Below are 12,995 nucleotides of genomic sequence, written 5' to 3' on the forward strand. Positions count from 1 at the left end.
CACTGTAACTTATCAGCCTTGTTTCTGTTATAGTCATAAGCAACCCTAGAAATAAACGGTATATGAATTTGAGAAATTTTCTGATCCTAACTGTTTGAATACCTGAATAATCATACAATGTATACTCCTCAGTATTTGCACAAGAGAAAAAGGATTAAATAGAGTTACTGGCATTTCAAACCTATTATTTGAATTTTGCTAAAATCAGACATGAGAGCTGATTCATCTTCCTCATCTGAGGATATAGGCATGTTTAGTTTTTCACTAAAATAAAGAGAATCATGAATGTATCTTAATGGCCTCAAAGGTTCTCCTCCCATCAACCATTTTCTCCAGAAGAGGTTGGGGTTTTTCATCGATAGTAGTGGGTAATGATGAACACATTTTGAATCTGTCTCTTGATTAATGACATCTTGCCTTCAAGGATTGATAGGCCATAAAACTCTGCTAAAAGATGCATGCATCCCTTTCTACCAATTGTGATTCTACAAAACCAGGTATTTTGTACAATTTTTCCCCATGAAGCAGAATATCCCTTCAAAGTGTGACAAGGGGATTCACTGAGTAGTCAATGTGCATGTGGCAGTTTTCCATTGTTCTGCTTGTTATAAAATTAACCCTCTGCCTAAGTTTCCAGTCCCAGCACTGCAAACGATATTTCTACCCCAAGTCTAGGGGACAAGAGGAAGAGTTCCTGGGACCAGACGGGATCACTAAAGCTCTCCAAGCTAAGGGCAGAGGGGAATGGGTATCCCTATTACTCTCTAATTGAAACACCTACCACCAATTAGCCCTGATAAGCATGTAGAGCCTACTGTGAGGATGATGATAACAGGAGCCAGTGTTTATTGATCTCTCACTGTGCCAAGCATTGTTCAAAGCACTTTACATGGATTAACTCACTTAATCCTCACAGCCCCCCTATGAGGTAGGTGCTTTGATTATCTCCACTTTATAGAGGAGGGCACTGGGTTGTAAAGCAATCTATTCAGGGTTATATAGCTTTAAATAGCAGAGACAGGATTTGAACCCGCCATCAGCTCCATTGCTTCAAAGATAGTGATGTCATGCAAAATTCAAAATTCTTTCCTGCATCCATGACCTTGGGACTGTACCTTTAACAGCAAGTCTTTGATGTTTATCTACTTATGATGCAAGCTGACCCATCTAACTTTCTGATGATTTGCACAAATTGTTAGCAGAAGGGCAACTACAGAAGACTCTGGCCAGTCACATAAGGCCAGTGAACCTCAGCCTAGGTCCGCTTCTCCTGGACTGTCTGGGCATCTACACTCTCCTGGAAATTGAATGGGCTTGCTACCCAGACCACAATCTCTGCAGATAGCTCATGGCCTCCAATCCCGCAGAACTGGAACTCTCGTGTGATGTGCACTCTCCTCAGCCACCACCACTATGTCCCCCACCAACCACAGTCAATCAAAACGTGCTTCCTGAGGACCTACTACGTGCCGGGCCCCATGGTAGGCACAGATGATAGACCTGCCTACTGGGAGCTTTCAGCCCCCACAACCCTGACTCCCAATTTGAGAAACATGATTAATTTGGGGAAATACCAACTTGGAAGTAATTAGGGGGGATGTTTTAGAAAGATTCAAGCTAAACTACCTTTATGGTTCCTTCCGACCTCACCCCCATCCTCTTGATTCCTCTCTAAGGCAACCGTTTATTAGTTTGATTTCAACACACACACTTGTACCTGTAATTACTATATAATGTCTGTTTACCTTTTTAAATGAAAATGAATTTAAATTAACCTTGTTTTGTGAATTTCAAGGCACCCCCTGAGATAAATGAAGACACTCCAGGGTGTCATCAAACCAGTGCTGGGAATCCTTGCTTTAAAAAGTAGAGACGCAAGCTCATTAAACCTTCAAGGAGCCAGAGAGGAGAAATGTATATAGATAGACAGATAGACACAGCACATTAAAGAGAGACTTTGACATGTATATTATTCACCTATATGCACATACACACAAATACATATGACAGGCGGTGCACCAAAATGTGGTTATCTTTAGGTGAACTGTCTGTTATAAACTTCACACCAATGCTGCTCATTATTAAGACCTCTGCACCACAGAGGAGATGCTGGAAACAACATCTCCAGAAGAAAGAAGAGGCCATTATTTTTCAGAGGTGTTCAAGTGCCTAGACAGATGAGAGGTTCAAAACAGCATCCAGGCGAATCTCTTGAGACTCCCCACATTACTGCTGCAGACTGAGATCACTGATGGGAATTTTCCCAGAAGTTCTTGAGCTTTCTAGTGGAGTGGTTTTCAGGCAGGGTCTTTGAAAGCCTCTCACTTCGACGTCACAGGCTAAGATCTGCTGGGACCTTTGCTAACCCAGCCTATCCAACAGGTATGTAAACCTCTAATTCCTTGCATTGCTTCCCTTCAGACTTGGAAAATACAGAATGGCTTCTCTTTGGATACCAACTACTATAAATAGGTAACAGGTAATCATTTTTTTCTTTTTTGTGTATATATTTTTTATATATATTTATTTTGTGTATATATATTTTAGTGTTTTTACACTAGACATATTATTTGTATAATAAAGCAATAAATACTTTAAAATGCTTTAAATATATAAAGCATTAAAGGTTTTGATAGAGATGCTATAGAAGCTCTGAAAAGAGATACAAAATATGAATTGTAAGGGCGTAGGGAAGGCTTCCTGGAGAGAGGGGCGTGTTCCAAACTGCATCTTGCGGGAGGTGAGGCGTTGCTGCAGGCTAAAGGTAAGAACGGGAAAGGTAAAGGGAAGAGCATGTGCAAAGCGACGTGAGAGAGCTCTGCATCCTTGACGACCCACCCACACATTGTTTGGTGTGAGAGGGACATACATTGTTGCACAGGAATAAGGTAAGATGAGGCTAAAGAGAGAAGCAAGAGGCCTCATCCAGGAGGACTTCCTGTGTCAGTGTATTAAATGTTGGGGATTATTTTCCTGAAGGCAATAAGGAGCAACTGAAGAGCTGGAAAAGTAATATCTGTGTTCTATAAAAGTCACTGCAGTTGCACAGAGGGGATATGTGTAGAGGCTGGAATAGTGGAAGCCAGTCCAGAGAGCCATGGAGGTGATGGGTCCTAGGGAGATTCCAGAAGATGGTATCTGGGCCGGAAGAAGGTCTGCTGGAGGGTGGGGGGGGATGTGACAGGGGGTGGTCAATGGCTCCTTCCTCTTTCCCTCGAACTGCAGGGAAGCTGGAGGCACTTAAATTGAAGGATGATAAATCAGGTACTTTCTGCCGGGCCTGGAATGCACTTCAAAGGTGGAGAGAGGGGAAAGTGATATTTCAAGAATTCCTCCAGAAAGGAAATCTGGGAACCAAGCCCTTCCTTGCAACAAAAACAGGAAAGTGACAGTGTATACCTAGGTGTATTTTTCTTGGACATCTTCCTAGCCTGTAGATAAAGCAATAGATTATTCCAATCAGGGATTGCTGGGTGTTTCTAATTGACCTCATGCTTTTACTCAGGCCAGTTAAGGCTCTTTGAGACCTCTCCCTGTGCTGATTGGCTCCTCTGCCCACAGCCCCGCTTAGCCAAAGCGTCTTAGCTCCCAAGAGGAGACACTTGGGGATGTCCAAGGCACCAAAGGCGATCAGGCCATATTTTAGGTGCTACTGCTGACCGTAAAGCAGAAGGGAAAACAGAGCTGCAGGACAAACTGGTCTTACAACAGGGCTTCTCAGGCTTAGGTGTGCAAAGGAACCCCTGGGGATCCCACAGGCCTGGGGCGGGGCCTCACATTCTGCATTTCTCACAAGCTCCCAGGTGATGCCAATGCTGCTCAACTGTGGATCACATTTTGAGAAGCACTGGTCTAGTGGTCGGAGGTTGGGAAAGTACCTGGAGGGAATCCGATATTGACAATTCCTGAGCTCCATTGATTCGTTGCATTTGTTGCATCTGCACTGGAAAATGGACCTGTGTGCACTATAGTTTTGGAGACTGGAAGACGTAAAGGAGAAAGAGACAAGAAATAAGACAGTTTAGAACCCTCAAAGGTATAGTATTGCAAGCAGCATATTGAAGATAAGAAAATAAAGTAAGTAAACAGGGCATCTGTATTAGTTTTCTATTGCTGTGTAACATATTGCTACGAACTTAGTGGCTAAAGCAATACCCATTTATTATCTCACAGTTCTGTAGGTCAGAAGTCCAATTACGAGTTAGCTGGATCCTCTACTCAGGGTCTTATCAGGCTGAAATTAAGATGCCAACCAGGCTGCGACTCTCATCTGAGGCTCGGGGCCCTCTTCCTAGCTCATTCAGAATGGCAGGATTCACTTCCTTGCAGTTGTAGGACTGAAGTCCCCAATTTCTTAGTAGCTATCAGTTGGGGAGGACTCTCAGCTCCTACAGGCCACCTTGCCATGTGGCCCCCTTTTGCCATGTAACCTAACATAATCATAGGAGTGATACCCTCTGGTCGAAGGGTGTGGGTCATTTGGGGCCATCTTAGAATTCTCCCAACCATAGCATCGTATGACTACACGCTTCTCATTAGAGTAATTTCTTCATTTATGCATAGGGCTCTAAATCCTCCTGTGATGATGGTGGTAGTAGCAGTAGCTTCCATCTTTTGAGCACCAATTATGTGCCAGCGCTTTGCTAGGTACCTGAATACTCCTAGCTCGTTTAACCCCATCAATAATCCTTAATAATCCGATCATTATAGACTTCTATATTTTGTAGATGAGGAAACTGAGACTTAGAAATTTTAAGTAACTTGGTCTACGTCACACTGTTTAGTGACCCAATGACATTTGATAGAATGGATTGAGTCCTAGCCTGGACCGACTGAGTGACCATTAATTTCCTCACCTAGAAATGGAGAGGTAAAATAAGAAGATCTCTGAGGTTCCTTCAATTTTGACATTTACGTTGTGAAAAGTTCAATGCAAAGATTTTCAGTAATTTCTTTCTTTCAGATCCAAGGAAAGCAAAGGTTGTAGCAGCCTGAACAGTAGAAGTGAGCAAGTTCAACCAGGATGGTTTTCATCACAAAGGTGGTTCTTACCTAACTGAGTGCCCCCTCTTCTCTGATCGTGCCCTCACTTGCCTTTGTTGAATAGCTTTGCAAAACCAAAGCCTGGCCCACGATTCCTTCCCCATCTCCAGTTCCCCTAATCGTAGCTTCTGGTATAAGGCACCACCCCACAACATCCCAAGATGAAGTCTTGATGTGCTGGAAAAGTCTAAAGGAAATATATAATTTTAAGTGCTATGAAGGTGATAGAATGTCAGAAGTACAAGAAATCAACCAGTAAATTGTGAGATTTCAGTCATGGTACGTTCTGTAACAGTATACAAATCATAAATTTTTTAAGAAGACAAAAAAAGAAAAACAAGGAAAAGCTATCAGTGCCATCTTGTGGAAAGACCTATACTAAAATGTCCAAGGTAATCTAGCCACACCCCAGATCAGGTCTAAGCCTCTACACTCCACACAGATATGAATCCAATAGACAGCAGGATAGTTTCACTCTTTGTTTATAGCCAATGGTGCTGATTGGTAGAAGGTCCCTTCTGATTGCCTGCTTCCTGTGCCATGGTCAGTTATTAAATAATTTGTATATTATCCCTAACTATACAAATACCACATAAACCCCCATATCTCCAGCACCATACACACACAAAACCCACACCCAAACTCCTCTGCTTGGTTCCTCTACACAGCATGATTTTCCAAATGTGGAAGATTTTCATTGACCTATCACAACACGCCATCCCCAACAAACACACACACACTTAGACCACAATTGCTTATGGTATCTTTTTATTTTAAAAATAAACTTGATTTCATTTCACTTCTTGAGTTGATTAGAAATTATTTCTCTTCTTTCCTTCTATCTGAATATTCTCATCTGTATTAATTACCTATTGCTGCATAGAAAAATTACCCAAAATTTGATGGCTTAAAATAATAAACGTTTATTATCTCATAGTTTCTGTGGATAAGGAATTCAAGAGAGGCTTAGCTTGGTGGCACAGCGAATCCATGAGGTTATTGTCAAAATGTTGGGCAGGTCATCCAAAGTCTTGATGGAGCTGGAGGATCCACTTCCAAAATAGCTAGCTCTCTTACATGATGTTGGTATGAAGCCTCAGTTCCTCACCACATGGATCTCTCCATAAAGCTCCTTGACTGTCCTCACAACATGGCAACTGGCTTCTCTCAAGAAGGAGCAAGGCAAAAACCACAACGTCTTTTATGACTTAACCTAAGAAGTCACACACCATCATTTCCACAATATCCTACTGGTTACAAAAACTGACCCTCTCAATGTGGAGGACTACACAAGGCATGAGATGACTCATTGGAGCCATCTTGAAGGTTGGCTACCACACCATCCCTTCTTAAATACAATTTCCAGATCATCAAGTCCCAGGTGTGAAATGTGTTTAGACAAAGGAAGATGAGAACATTTAAGACATTGAGAATTCTGATTTGCAGTTCAAGAGCCACGGGAACCAAACCCAAGCAATCTTTCGCCTTGGTGGCACACAGGGACCTACCTGAGGAAGGAATTCTCTGACTCCGGCTTTGCCTCTAACTGCCACTGGCATCAAGCCAGTCAAGTAACTGGGGCCTCAATATGAAAGAGAATGAGGTCAAAATATTCTTATCAACTGGAGAAGAGGGAGCTAGGATGCCCTAAAACTGTTCTGTTGAGCTTTATAATTAAAGTTACTTCCAGTATTTCACAATGGACAGAGAACAAAATGGAAGGAAGATCCCCGTCTTCATAAGACTTTTCTGGTGGTTCTAACCCAAGCTTATCTTCCCCCACTGACTTCTTTTGTGCTTGTTATTTTTACTGCACAATTAACTTTTAAATATATATTATCTGGTTGTCTTTGACGAGCAATTTAGTACTTCAGTATATGTTATGAGAACAATTACTTCTGAATCTAAATCCCCCCAAGTATGTTGTAAATTCCTTGAAGTCAGGGAAATTAAGCTTAGTACTCAGCCACTGTCAGTGTCAACAGATTGTTCTCCAGAAATATGTCCCCCTCAACATGCTCACATACACACACTCACATACACATGTGATCATAGACATGCACACAACAGGAGCAGAGCTCTATAAAGAGCATTTATCCCTTTATACAAAAATAGTAATTAAACTTAGCCAGGATACGGGGCTGGCCCCGTGGCCGAGTGGTTGAGTTCCCGCGCTCCGCTTCAGCGGCCCAGGGTTTCACCGGTTCGAAATCCTGGGCGCGGACACGGCACCACTCATCGAGCCATGCTGAGGCGGCATCCCACATGCCACAACTAGAAGGACCCACAACTAAAAAAATATACAACTATGTACCGGGGGGCTTTGGGAGAAAAAGGAAAAATTTTAAAAATCTAAAAAACAAAAAGGCAGGACAATAGTGACACAGTCATTCTTTCCTTAAAAACACAAATACAAACATGTAAAAAGTACACTTTAAGAAGGTGCTACACAATACCCAACACAGTCCTCAAACTCATCCAATTAAAAAAAGACATAAACATGCCTTGTCACTTAGTCCTGTAGACTCACATACACTCCCAGAAATGTACATTCACACTATTGCCTAGGCATTCTACTAATTTATTTTTTCATTTATTGGTTCATTTAACATTTTTGAGCATCGTGTGCCAGGCTCCATATTAAATGTGTGGAATTCAAAGAGAAAATGATGTTGTCTTGGCTTCTACACAAACAGGTAACCCCAATCCAATAAAATAACTGCCATACTGGGAGTACATATTTATATAAGGTGAGATAGGAGTACAGAAAGAACCTAAATCTTCCTGAGGGTCAGGCAACACTTCACAGAAGAGAAAGGAAAACAAGATCAGGATTGCATATGGAGGGTGTGGGGGGGGGGGCACATGCAGGGTGCTGACACTGTAGGGGTTCTAGCCAGGAAACCATCAGAGAGGGTTTTTCCTTTCCATTGGAGGTTCCCTGGGCCCAAGACAGAAAATTAAATAGCACCTTTGACAATGGGACACAGTCCAAGGCAGGGTCTTTCCAGGCACGGTCTGTTGAAGAGAGGGGCAAAGCAGTAGAGAAAATAGAGGAATTCCTACAAAGGGAGCCAACTGGCCTTTCCAGAAGGAGGCCCTGCTGGGTTGATGGATGTACTTCTACTCCTGCAAAGATCCACACGAAGGGGAGAATCCCTATTAGGGGACTCAGGGGAGAAGAGAATCTCTGTCTTCCCCAGAAATGTCTTCCCTCTAGAGAAGAGGGGCTCTGGGCTGGATGTCAAGGATGCAGGGAAGGGACGTAGGTGGTAGGGAGAAATGTGGGAAGTTTTCCCTAATGAGTGGAGGGAGCAAAGAAAGGAGAACAAGGCAAAGGGACTAAGAAAAGTTCAGCCTGAAAGGAACAAGTGCTGGAGTCTGGTCTCCAGAGGCAGGGCAGCCAGAAACCCTGGGGAGCAATGGGATTGAGAGAAATTGGGTGGGGGTGAGGGGTGACTGGTGGCTGAGAGCGTAGCAGGGAAGGAGAGAAAGGAATGAATTGGGATGGGCTAGAAAGATTGCTAGGGAGTCGTGTGGGAAATGAGAGTGCAAACAGGAAGGGCTTAATCAGAGCTTTGACTGCAGGAAGGAGAGGAAAGGGTAGATTTGGCAGCTCCTGGGACTTGGAGAAAGTACCTGGAGGCAAGACCTCAGTGTTGTCTGGGTAAACGGTAAGTGTATTTCCACAGGGTCAGAGCAGACGTTGAACTCTGAGGAAAGAGAAATTCCTTCATTTTGCTGGAACCAGAGTTTTAAATGTGTGTGTCAGGGGCAGGTGGGGACAGAGGGAAGGAAGTACATCTTCATGGCTAAGTGCCCTGGGCTTGAAATCAGAGAGACCTTGGCTCAACCAGCCCAGCTACTTACTAGTTGTGCATCCTTGGCCAAGTTAACTGACTTCTCTAAGCCTCTGATTACTCATGTTCAAAAGGAATACAAAAATGCCTTCCACATGTGGCTCTTCCAGAAAGCACTTGGCACAGGGCCTGGTACGTAGCAAATTCAATAGAGGTTAACTATGTTCATAATTACAATTAGCCTCTATCACTAGAAGCACATTGTTCAAATAAGGATATGGACTGGTCAGCTCACACACAGATGTAGGTCCCCACCTCCTAGGAATGACACTGGGCAGGGCGGGGGGGGGGTGACTCAGAGAGCCTGGAAATCGTGAAATATGAAGAGAAATTAAGAAATTCTGCAATTGTTTAACCCAGATGATATTTGGGGACATGAGGATGGTTATGTGAAGAGTCAGTAAACTTCTTTTTAACCTTAGGAAACAATGCTGTGTTGTTCAAGATTCTGGAGCCAGGCTGCTTGGTTCCAAATCCCCAGGCCATCAGTCATCTCCTGGTCAAGTTCCTGAACTTCTCCAGATCTTCAGTTTTCTATCTATAAAATAGAGTTCATTAGATTACCTACCTCATAAGATTATTGTGGCAATTAAATCATTTAATACATGTAAAGCAGACTAGTTGTCTATCACGTGCAGCACATAGTAAACTCTCAACAAATGTTAATTCTTATGTTGTTGGTTATTATTCTTATAATTATACTATAACTACTATCCCTGGTAGGATTTCACGGCACCACATGGCAGCCCAATATTGTTTTAATAATTCCAGCAATGGAAAAATGAAAATAGTCCCTTCTACAGTAGTGATTCCACCTTACCGGACGAGTTCAAAAAGTCACTGATAATGACTAGTCAGAGTCATTGTAGAGGAGATTCCTCCCCCAAGGCGGAGTGTATTTGGCATCTCTTAACTCCCTGGGCATCCAGTGTGAAGAAAGGAAGAGGAGGCCAGCCCCTTGGGCGGCAGGGCCAGTTGGCCAGTGATACAGTAACTCCCACCGGCCGCCAGGGAGCAGCAGAGCCTGACCCCGGGTTGCTTCATCCACAGAAAACAGTTCCCAGTCCCTCCTAGGTTTTCCTTCTTGGCTGTTTGGAGTGCTCCACCAATCGCCGTGCGCACCGCTGCAGTAGTACCGCCCATCATTGATTACCCAAACCAATCAGTGAGTGTCCTCCTTGGGGCCGCAGTCTCGGTCACTCAGAGCCCGCGTTGGGTTTCTAGCCCCGCCCCCCAGGCAGCTCGGCCAATCCCCCGCGGCGGAGCCGACTTCATCCTGGGCGGTGCCCCGGAGACCACGTGGTCCCAGGAAGCGCCCGCCCTAGGTAAGTGGGGGTTACCAGGCCTGGGGCGGGCGGGGGGACTAGTGGGCGGAGCGGGACGGCCCGCCTCGCTCCCGGTGACGCGCTGTCCTGTGCCCTCCCCCAGCCATGGGCGTGCAGCCCCCCAACTTCTCGTGGGTGCTCCCGGGCCGGCTGGCGGGGCTGGCGCTGCCCCGGCTCCCTGCCCATTACCAGTTCCTGTTGGACCTGGGCGTGCGGCACCTGGTGTCCCTGACGGAGCGCGGGCCCCCGCACAGCGACAGCTGCCCCGGCCTCACCCTGCACCGGCTGCGCATCCCAGACTTCTGCCCGCCGGCCCCCGAGCAGATCGACCGCTTCGTGCAAATCGTGGACGAGGCCAACGCCCGGGGAGAGGTCAGCGGGCGGGGTCAGCGCAGGAAGGGAGGGACCTGGAAGGGGTCAGCGGAGACACGGGCGGAGCTGGGGAAGTCAGAGCCGGGAGTAATTTATCTGGGCTCTGGGAGAGAGATTGGGGGAACACCATAGGGCCAGGACTCTACCGGCGCCACCGGCACAGAAGACCAAGGGGAGAGGGCGGGCCAGTAAGTGGGTGGAGTAAAGAAGGGGCCCAGCACTGTGAACTGGGCTTGAGGAGATGCTGCGAAGAACCAGCTAATATTATGAGTTGCGAAGGAGAAAGGCTATAGAGACTTGGGAGAGGTAGGGGTGAAGTCAGACGGAGGCTGTTGAGCAGTCTGCAGAGTAATGCTCTGTACAACATAACCGAGCCACATACGTCATTTTAAAGTTTCTAGCAGCTACATTTTAAAAAGGTGAAAAAGAAGCAGGAGGGGGCCCGCCCAGTGGCGCAGCAGTTAAGGGAGCACCTTCTGCTTCGGCCCAGGGTTCCCCGGTTCAGATCCCGGGTGCGAACATGGCACCGCTTGGCAAGCCATGCTGTGGTAGGCATCCCACATATAAAGTAGAGGAAGATGGGCAGGATGTTAGCTCAGGGCTGGTCTTCCTCAGCAAAAAGAGGAAGATTGGAAGCAGATGTTAGCTCAGGGCTAATCTTCCTCAAAAAAAATAAAAAGAAGCAGGAGAAATTAGTTTTGATAATATAGTTTAACCCAGTAAGTCACAAATATTATCATTTCAACATATAAACAATATAAAATAAATTCTTAATGAGATTTTTTTATTCTTTTTTTTGTACTACATCTTCAAAACCTAGTTGCATTTGACATCACATCTCAGTTGGGACTAGCAGCATTTCAGATCCTTGGTAGCCGCACATGGCCAGTGGCTTCTGCACTGGACAGCACAGTCAAGGGTTGCGGGGAGGCAGGGCAGGAGCCCAGCAATTGAACCAGCCACCTCGGTGGTGATTGGTGACCTCCAAGCCTCACAGGGACAGCCCTCCTTTATTTTGGTGTCACTTCTTGCCCCTGATGACCTGAAATGTGCAGATCATGGGCCTGACCCAGAAGAAACAGCTGTCTGGCCCAAGTGAGGGCAGCAGAGTGTTGGGAGGGCATCGGATTCCACCCCATGAAGCTTCCCCTTCGCAGGCCGTGGGAGTGCACTGTGCCCTGGGCTTTGGCCGCACTGGCACCATGCTGGCCTGTTACCTGGTGAAGGAGCGGCGACTGGCTGCAGGAGACGCCATCGCTGAAATCCGGCGCCTTCGACCCGGCTCCATCGAGACCTATGAGCAGGAGAAAGCGGTCTTCCAGTTCTACCAGCGAACTAAATAAGGGGCCTCAGCACCCTCTGCCAGGCCCCCCCTGCCCTGTGCTGTGTGTTAGATGGGGCCAGAGACACAGAAGTGGACTAAAAGTGCTGAACCCTCCAGCTGCCAGCTGGCTCAAGAGACTGAAGTAGCCCTCCCTTGCAGGCAGGTCCTGATTGAAGGCATGGCTGGAGGCCCCATTGATGTGGGGGGTCCCTCTGCTGCTTCCTTGAATAAATAACTTATAAAAACCAGATCACATTGCATAGCACTTTACAGTTTACAAAGCACCCCCACACAGCAACTTATTTGAGCCTAATAATAACTCTGTTATATAGGAAAGGCAGGTGGGCCATCCCTATTTGGATGAGGTGGCTAGGGCTCAGAGAGGCCCAAGGTCACACTTCTAGAAAGTAAACGGATGGGCCAGGACTACAACGCACATCTTCAGCCTCTTAAAGGTGCTGAAACTCTATGTATCTGTTCCCTGATGATATTTGATGTCCTCTCGGGAGCTGGTTAATAAAAAGTACACAAAGCCCCAGCAGCCCAGGGTCTCTGATACTCACAGGGCCCCTGTGGACACAACCCCTCAGTGTAGGCCCAAATGCCCCACGTGTGTCATCCCCTTAGCCCTCTCAGGACAGAGAAGGCCCAGATGTTGTGCTCACAAATAACCACCATCTCCATCTCCCAAGGGCTGGATGCCTCTCACCAGCCTCGGGCTGCTCAGCTCACCTGTGACCTCCAGCTCGGTGTGCTGCCCCACACCTCAGGTTAAGGAATGCTGGAACTGAGCCATTCTGGGTGGTTAAGCAGAGAGGATATTTGATGATTAAATGAAGAGATTGAGGGCTACGAATCTTGGCCATGTTTCCCAGATGTTACCTTCACCCCATGGGATCCCATCCTACCAGCACCACCACCACACTATCAGCTTTTAGAGGTAGGATGAATGGGATAGACCAGCCAAATGGACTCTTTTTGCTGTAACTTCTACCTGAATTCCTGTCCTGTTTTCTGTTGTGGCAGGCCAGGCTGGATAAGGTAGAAATTCATCTTGAAATATGTACTGAG

The 12,995-nt window shown here is 46.0% G+C and overlaps 2 protein-coding genes across 2 annotated transcripts in view; one reads left to right on the forward strand and one right to left on the reverse strand.

The window, feature by feature from the left end:
• The window catches only part of CRP (C-reactive protein), a 42,499-nt gene extending 31,912 nt beyond the window's left edge, over positions 1-10,587 (reverse strand). The window contains exons 1-2 of the mRNA XM_070497194.1: positions 10,504-10,587; positions 9,321-9,441 (exon numbers count right to left, since the gene is read on the reverse strand). The gene's annotated coding sequence lies outside the window, so the exon portion shown is untranslated. The remainder of the gene's footprint in view (positions 1-9,320; positions 9,442-10,503) is intronic.
• DUSP23 (dual specificity phosphatase 23) lies at positions 9,736-12,172 on the forward strand. Its single transcript, XM_014848318.3, has 3 exons — positions 9,736-10,228; positions 10,332-10,600; positions 11,758-12,172. The coding sequence occupies exons 2-3, from the start codon at positions 10,334-10,336 to the stop codon at positions 11,941-11,943; spliced, it is 453 nt and encodes a 150-aa protein (XP_014703804.1). The 5' UTR covers positions 9,736-10,228; positions 10,332-10,333; the 3' UTR covers positions 11,944-12,172.
• The last annotated feature ends 823 nt before the right edge of the window (positions 12,173-12,995 follow it).

This window comes from Equus asinus, chromosome 25 (assembly GCF_041296235.1).
Source record: "Equus asinus isolate D_3611 breed Donkey chromosome 25, EquAss-T2T_v2, whole genome shotgun sequence".
In the NCBI taxonomy this organism is placed as follows: Eukaryota; Metazoa; Chordata; class Mammalia; order Perissodactyla; family Equidae; genus Equus; species Equus asinus.